Source organism: Carya illinoinensis, chromosome 11 (genome assembly GCF_018687715.1).
Source record: "Carya illinoinensis cultivar Pawnee chromosome 11, C.illinoinensisPawnee_v1, whole genome shotgun sequence".
Classification (NCBI taxonomy): Eukaryota; Viridiplantae; Streptophyta; class Magnoliopsida; order Fagales; family Juglandaceae; genus Carya; species Carya illinoinensis.
Genome location: NC_056762.1, coordinates 43,746,584 through 43,754,803, shown reverse-complemented (window position 1 = coordinate 43,754,803; position 8,220 = coordinate 43,746,584). Strand labels below are relative to the sequence as shown.

Sequence of the window (8,220 nt, the reverse complement as noted above, 5' to 3'; positions counted from 1 at the left end):
CTGTCATGTCTGAGTGCACGCAGCACTACAAGTTTCATGGTAGATACTTATTTAAAAGATGATGACAGGTGGGTAAACTTGGCTGGCTTTTCATACACGGATGACTCATCTATCATTTATCTTTCACTTATTCTACCATTTATCTACCTGCATCATTTTATCTCATGATCATACTTTAACTTGTAGTACTAGTAGTAGAAGTAGAGTTGGATTAGTATCAACCTTTTTTTTGATTTTTTTTTTGTAACATTTCAAATTTAAATGATTATATATACGAAGTTTCTTTTTAGCAATTATCTGTTGAAAATTAACCATATCTGGAACATTATTTTAATTAAAATTATTATAGTAGTTCATGGCATCTCGTTTAGTTACGCAGTATGAATAGATGAGATTAGATATTTTATTAAAAGTTAAATAAAATATTATTATAATATAATTTTTTAATATTAATTTTATTTTAAAATTTAAAAAAATTAAATTATTTATTATATTTTATGTAAAAATTAAAAAAATTATAATAATAATAAGATGAGATAAAATAGTTTAATTTTTATTAATCAAACCAGTCTTAAGAGTTTGGTCCATTATCCATTTCCCTGTTTTGGGCCAACATAGCAAGTGGATTTATGTTCCTATAATGGGCTCGGCCGAGTGTGGTCTGTTGCACTTTGCGGTCTCAAAATTCTAGTAAGGCAGCCCCTCGGGTTCATGGGCTTCATATCAAGCTGAGCCTAGATTCGGCTAGGCTCGATCTCCTTTGCACTCTCCAGGACCATTATGGTTGGGCCAATTGCAGGCAAGGCATTGACGAGTTCGTTCGCGTTTATATATGCTTGAGGTTCAAATTATCGATGGGTCACCCATCCTCTGTCTCTCGGTAACCAAACATAATCCTTTCCCTCTCGACGAGATCTTGTATTCGGTTCATTTCTGATTTTGATATAGTGCCTCAATCAAATTCTAGATCCGATTTGAATTCCTCTTCTTCATTGCAGGATTTGGTTTTTCTCTCCAGCATCGAAGAGAAATCGACATGGGTTTCCTTGTGACAACCCTAATTTTCATGGTGATTGGGATCATTGCATCTCTGTGCACAAGAATTTGCTGCAATAGAGGACCCTCAACTAATTTGTACATCTCTCTTATTCTAATTCATTTCCTATTTTAAATTTTTTTTCTCATTTCATTATCTTCCTAAAATCTGCTGGTTATCTATGTGATTGTATTAATCTGATGCTTTTGTAATTCAAGGTTGTGTTTAAACTTATACAGTAGTAGGCTAGCTAAAACTCGAGACTTTTGTACATTTTGGCTTAGGTTTTTTGTACGATTTTGGCTCAAACTGCATAGATGAGTTAGTTCATATTTTAAAAAGGAAGTGAGAAATAATCACACCATCTCAAATGAAGGTTCTTAGTGTGGCAGTTGTCATCGAGTCTTTCTTGGTGTTCAGAGATACCCGCTTACAATTTTGAATCCCATCCACATCATCAAAGAGAATAGAGGTATCTCAAAGTGTCTGCAATAGTCTAATGTGCGTACAAGGTGTGCTAATGAAATTCCATTTTCGTCTTCAGATTGTGATTTGAGTAAATATGTTTACGGGACGTTTAAATAGGTCTGTAATGTTCAACCATCTAACGAAGACAATATATGTCAACGAAAACCAATAAAGATAGTTTTTTTAGTCGCCTGTGTCATTCTTCATTTCTTCTAGAGCGCCTGTGTATCTGGTTTCCATCATCTGTAATGAGCAAAATGGACTAATCTGTTCCTCTTTTCAGGTTCCACCTAACATTGATTATTACAGCAACAGTCTGCTGTTGGATGATGTAAGTTCACGTTTAAACTGCCTTTTTTTAGTTTCATCTATTACTTCGTAAGAAATTAAAAAATCCATTCAATTAGATGTTGTAGGTTAAAGCCAGTTCATTTGTGCACATATTTTTGGCGAAGACTTATCCTTGTATTTAGGCAGCACTTCATGTATTATAACTCAGTAGGATAAAAATGGGGTACATGATCAAGGCAATGACACAGTCTTAGATTCAGCATGTTAAATCATTTATCCTCCTTTTCTTGTTGAGTGCAACTAGAATTTGAGAAATTTACATGCTTTTTTTCTACATATAACTGTTTCTTCGTTATCATGCCATGCTCTTTTGGTCTGTTAGGTGGGCGATTGTATATCTTGCACAGATGAAACCACTTATTGTCCCAATTCTGAGTGAAGGGGAATGAAGTTCTGTGAGGAATAACATGCGGTTACAATATGGGTTATGGAGCGTCTAACCGAGTATCGGATTTTGGTTTTTATGAATCCCTCAGTATCTTCTTGTGTATGTAATTCTTGTATGAGCATGAACCTTGAATTTATTTTGTATTTTTGATTAATGTTATTAGGAGTTAGGTGCCATAAAGTTGTTATTTTTACTGTTCATTCACTTCAGAAATCATTCTATCAGACATTGAAATTACAAATATGTAGTTTAAATGAAATAAATGATGGTAGAGTTTGTTTTCTTTAATTTTATTGAGGCTATAAAGAGAACCTCATATTACCCCTCCTACATTCTACGTTGGCCTCCGCTTGTCTTTCTGCTATAATAGATGAACTATAGCAGAAAGCATTTTACAAGAAAACATGGAACAGAAGCTTACAATTTGGGGGGTTGCAAGAGAGAGAGAGAGAGCAATGATGTAGACATAGGAAAGAGAGGGGAGACAGAAAAGAAGACGTTATGAATGTGGAAGTATATAGAATACTAGAGAGATAGGTACGTACTGTTTTGGGTTCAAGTGTGCAGTTTTTACTTGTGAGGTTGTGAAGTTTTGAACTAAATGGGATGTATCTGCGGGAGAAAACAAAATAAGATAATTATATATTTATAATCGTACTAGTTAAAAAATTACTTTTTTCTTGTTTCTTTTTTAATTATGTTTCTTTGCTTGGTCCATGAACGTGGAGAGCAAAGAGGGAAAGAGCATAGGAAAAGTCTCGAATCTTTAACTTATGTATGCCCACAAAAAATTTCATCTAACGAGTGAGAGGGCATCAGCTTGCTTACAAAAGGAAAAAGTGAGTAAGAAACGTCGCAACAATTTCTCAAAATAATTTTGGAAAAATATTTAGTCTGTACAAAAATCTTATATAAAGAATTTACATACTGATGTGATTTTATACGAAGATAATATTGTAAAATTCTTGAGTAAAGATAGGACAACAATTCATTCACAATTCCACAACTTTAAAATAAAATAATCTAGACTCATCAAATCAAAAGAAAAAAGTTTAAAAAAAAAAATGAAAATAATCTTATTTTATTTTATAGTTGTAATCAAGTTGGGGTTGGATTGTCACTTTACCGTTTCTCCACTCTTATTTTTACGTATTATATTAAATTGTATCAATATATAAATTTTTAATGTATTAGATCGAGTATAGATCTAAATATCTAATACGTGTTATTTTTTAAGGAACTTAAGAATCTAACAGGCCGCCAGTAAAAGGGCATGGTATGCATGGTTCACTTTCCAAATGAAGCTATGCTTAATAGAGGAGGAAGCCCGTCAAATCGGCACAATGGGCCCATCCAGTCTTTTCTGATGTCTGTTCCAACTATCCACCCAAGATAAAGAGTATCCAAATGGGCTTTCTTATTATTTTTTTTTTTCGCTTTTCATTGTTTAATTTGTAAAACCCTAAATACCCATTGCTCCTCCCTCATCTCTCACTTCCTGTAGAAATGGCAACGCTTCAGCTCACAAACCCAAACGAACTGATCTCAACTTCTTCAATTCCCACGCCATTTCACCACAAGATACTCCTTTTTAGAGAATGCGTTTCTCAAAGAAGAAGCACTTTCCGGAAACGACGCCAATTTGGGGTTCTCAGCTGCTCCTTTCACCCCGTGGAATTAGCCAAGATTAAGGTGGTCGGGATCGGCGGAGGTGGCAACAATGCCGTTAATCGCATGATTGGCAGCGGTTTACACGTGGGTTTTCCTTCACATTTTCCGGGCCTAGGCTCAAACTTCGAAATTCCTCGTCCCTCTTTCTATCCGCGTTCCTCATTTTGTGAGTGACCGTGTTTGAATTTCCTTTTAACACCCATTGCGGTTGTACTTCGGTAATATCCGGGTTTCATGTTGTCATTTGTCTTGTAAAATAATTATAAGCTGTCGCCATTTTATAAATAATTATAATCCGTGCACAGGGAAAGATACAGGGGATAGTGCAATTTGAACTGTTCATGAAGTGCATAAACAGTGCGAAACTTGCACTATACCGTGCATCCTCCGTATGTACCCTCTGAACAAAAATGATAGAACACCATTGTCCTTTCCATATTGCTTTGTTAACTCTATAGTAAAAAAATGCCTATGTTGCGTGGTACTTTTGCGGGTATGTGATGTGCTTGAGTTGATATGGTTAAAAGACCTTACCTTACTGATTCAAATATTTCATGCGTGGCCTCGAATCGGGTTCTTATGAGCTTTTGTTGTTTGAAGTATGCGTGGGACACAGTTAAGAAGGTATAAGAGATTGTTAATCTTGATCTTTTACCAATTTCATATTTCAGGGCGTCGATTTCTATGCTATAAACACGGATGCACAATCACTATTACAGTCCGCTGCTGAGAACCCACTTCAAATTGGAGAGCTTTTGACTCGTGGACTAGGTCTTGCTTTCTCACTTTGATATGTTTAGTTCACTCTTTTGAAGCTTTAGGCAATACGCACACGAGCAAGGCCAGTGGTCTTGTATGTTATTGTTATTGTGTTCTTATCTACGTTTTGGTAGTAGTATTGTGTCTATTGATTGACTTATTTGATGACGTTGCAGGTACGGGCGGGAATCCACTTTTGGGGGAACAAGCTGCGGAGGAATCAAAAGAAGCCATTGCAAATGCTCTCATGGGGTCAGATCTTGTGTTTATAACTGCTGGTATGGGTGGAGGAACGGGGTCGGGTGCTGCCCCAGTTGTTGCCCAGATATCCAAAGAGGCAGGTTATTTGACTGTTGGTGTGGTTACCTATCCTTTCAGCTTTGAAGGACGTAAGAGGTCCTTGCAGGCAAGTGCCCTTTTGGTCTACTCAGGAAATCGTGGAAAACTTAAATTGTTGTCGCTAATTTCCTAACCAAATATTTTAAAGTGCTTTGATGCGTCATCCACAGTTCTTGAGTTCAATAGGCACAGATGTCCTATGTTTTTTTATTAAAAAAAAAATTTAACGGGCTGAGGTTCTATGATTTCCTTTTTCTGTTTCTAGCAAGGCATTACTCTCTTATACATCCTATGAACTTGGATGCCTTTTTAAATGTATTTTTCCCGTTTCAAATAGGAGAAATATATGCATGGCTTTGGACTCTTCTATTTTGCTTTAGATGGTCAGAATATGTACTACCCCAATAGAAGACTCAAATCACATAGCTTATACTCATAAAGGACTAGTCATTGATACAATTAGAGTCCCATTGGAACCTTATAAATGGCAAGACTTTTCATTCCTAAGCAATGTGGGATTTCATTCACCATTTACCTTATCCTTATCATATGGGTTATCACAATCTCCCCCTTTTAAATTCCTGATGTCCTTGTCAAGCCTGTCCGTTATAGGTGGCATGGCTCAAGTCCCACATTTTTTGTAGGGATAGACTCTAATACCATTTGTAATACCCCAATAGAATGTCCAAATCACATGACTTATACTTCAAAAATACTAGTCAATAATACAATTGAAGCCCTATTGGAACCTTATAAAGAGAAAGAACTTCTCATTCCCAAGTAATGTGGGATCTTATTCACTACCTATCTTTATTCTTATTATATGGGGTATCACAGAATATCACGCTTCGAACTGTAGTTTCATTATTTGTAAACTATTGTATACATCCCGTGTACTTGGGCAATATGCTTATTGTCATTAATAAAATGTTGTTGTTTTTTTGTTTTTTTTTTTCTTCCCATTTGTTAAATGGAATTGCTTTATTTATTGATGATTTTTTCTGTTTCATTTACTTGCACACACACACATCTATATATAAAGTAATTGAAGGCTTCTTCCATCCACTTTGACTGGGTTTGGGATGACAGGATGTCTTAAGATGTTCTTTAAAAACAACTCTAGCTTGCTGTTTACGATTATTAATTACTGTAGATGAGTTGCTTTGCTTAGCTGTAATATGCATGCTAATGTTAGTGTAGAAAGAGCACAATGAAGGAAGCTGATAATTTATAATATTGTGGCGATATGTATGGTGCAACTAAGTTTCTGAAGTTACAAATTATATTGTATTAAAATCTCTTCAGGCATTGGAGGCTATTGAAAAGTTGCAAAAGAATGTTGACAGTCTTATAGTCATTCCCAATGACCGTCTCCTGCATATTGCTGATGAGCAGACAGCCCTTCAGGATGCTTTCCTTCTTGCTGATGATGTTCTACGTCAGGGAGTGCAAGGAATTTCAGACATAATCACGGTGGGTGTTTTCTGAAACCTGAACTGTATTTTCACACTTCATTTCTAATCCAGTTAATTTAAGAAGTCTAGCCCATGGCTACTCATCAAACATAGAATGAATTCATTACTAGTTACCTAATAATCAACGAATACACACTAATATTTTTAAGTTTTTTTCTGTTCCTCTAAGATATTATTAAGATTGAAATGTTCGTTTGCAGATACCTGGACTGGTAAATGTGGATTTTGCAGATGTCAAGGCAGTCATGAAAGACTCGGGAACTGCAATGCTTGGAGTAGGAGTTTCCTCCAGCAAAAACCGTGCAGTTGAAGCTGCTGAACAAGCTACTTTAGCTCCACTGATTGGATCCTCAATTGAATCAGCTACAGGGGTAGTGTACAATATTACAGGAGGGAAGGACATAACCCTGCAGGAAGTGAACAGAGTGTCTCAGGTACTTGAGAAATATATGAGCTACTGATTTCTGTTGTTATATTCTTACAGAAGGCACACTTCACCATCATTTTGCATTGCGTTTGGATGATTAATATTGAATTTAATGAGAGTGAATTTTCTTGTATAGAACCACGCCTGAAATCCCCAGAAATCAGTAAAGTTGACTTTGGCCTTTTCTTTTTGGGGTTTTTTTTTTTTTTGGTTAATGGAAATGAGATTTTCCCTATGCCCCTTGAAGCAATTTATGTTTAAGTTCATTCTGTTCTTTGGTATTCCATGTGCTATAACAGCACAAAATGTGAATAATCTTTTTGGTGCTACCCGTTGAGCCAATTGAGAGAGCTTCCTCTCTCTGATAACCAGTTTGCATAATTCAGAGATTCAGAGAAGGCACAGAAATGCCGCTTCAATTTTCATATTTGATTTATTCTAAATTGTCCCAAAAAGGTTTATGTACAGTGGAGGACACATCAGCCACTAGTATCTTACTATCTTTTAGCCTTCTCACCAAATATTTAGGGGGAAAAAAAAACAACCTAGGATCTCTCTTTGCAGGTTTTTTGCTTCGTTTCCCCATATGCCATGTATTAATATCTGCACATATGTTGACGTAATGACCTCTTTCAGGTTGTGACGAGTTTGGCAGATCCTTCTGCTAACATCATATTTGGGGCTGTTGTGGATGATCGCTACAATGGAGAGATTCATGTTACTATCATTGCGACTGGGTTCTCGCAGTCTTTTCAGAAGACACTGTTGACAGACCCCAAGGCAGCAAAACTAATTGAAAAAGTTACAGGGGGCCAAGAAAGTAAGGGAATGCCCTTCTCCCTCAACTCCTCAACGTTGCCGTCAACTGTTCCATCAAGACCATTTCTGCGAAAGCTCTTCTTTTAACTCCGTCTTTTTTTCTTTTATTTTTTTTGGGTTCAACCACTTTTTTCATCTGGCTCTGTAATGATCGTGAAGCTCAGTGTATGGAAATGTTACTTTCTTTTAGGGTTTACTCATGTTTATGTAGTTAGGGTTCCTGGAGTACTCATTCTTTATCATGTTCTCTACTAGTCCTCAATTAGAAAGTTGTTAAAAAATTTAAGTCTGGAAAGCATTACTCTGATCAAAACTATTGATTGTTATGTGATAGAATCAGTTTTCAATGGAAATGATTCAATGTAAGTTAAAATTCTCTGCTTTTTGATAGAAGTTGAGCAGCAAGTTCATTGTAAAATACCAACGAGAAACAGGGTCTGCTTGCCCTCCAATCTTGGCTTTCCACCATTGGACCGTGTAACGGCCA

General features: G+C 36.1%; 2 protein-coding genes across 4 annotated transcripts; both read left to right on the top strand.

Annotated features, from left to right (window-relative positions):
- The first annotated feature begins 728 nt into the window (after nt 1-728).
- Nucleotides 729-2,531, top strand: LOC122283009 (V-type proton ATPase subunit e1). Of its 3 annotated transcripts, none has more exons than XM_043095129.1 (4): nt 729-880; nt 999-1,134; nt 1,788-1,835; nt 2,178-2,531. In XM_043095129.1, exons 2-4 carry the CDS (start codon nt 1,037-1,039, stop codon nt 2,242-2,244), a joined length of 213 nt encoding a protein of 70 aa, XP_042951063.1. In that variant the 5' UTR covers nt 729-880; nt 999-1,036; the 3' UTR covers nt 2,245-2,531. The 3 variants fall into 3 exon arrangements, with proteins under 3 accessions (XP_042951063.1, XP_042951065.1, XP_042951064.1); XM_043095131.1 differs by having other exon boundaries at nt 871-918; XM_043095130.1 differs by lacking the exon at nt 729-880 and adding an exon at nt 905-925.
- Nucleotides 2,532-3,684: 1,153 nt separating this feature from the next.
- LOC122283008 (cell division protein FtsZ homolog 1, chloroplastic-like) lies at nt 3,685-8,106 on the top strand. Its single transcript, XM_043095128.1, has 6 exons — nt 3,685-3,998; nt 4,586-4,685; nt 4,850-5,079; nt 6,318-6,485; nt 6,688-6,921; nt 7,551-8,106. Exons 1-6 carry the CDS (start codon nt 3,750-3,752, stop codon nt 7,818-7,820), a joined length of 1,251 nt encoding a protein of 416 aa, XP_042951062.1. The 5' UTR covers nt 3,685-3,749; the 3' UTR covers nt 7,821-8,106.
- The last annotated feature ends 114 nt before the right edge of the window (nt 8,107-8,220 follow it).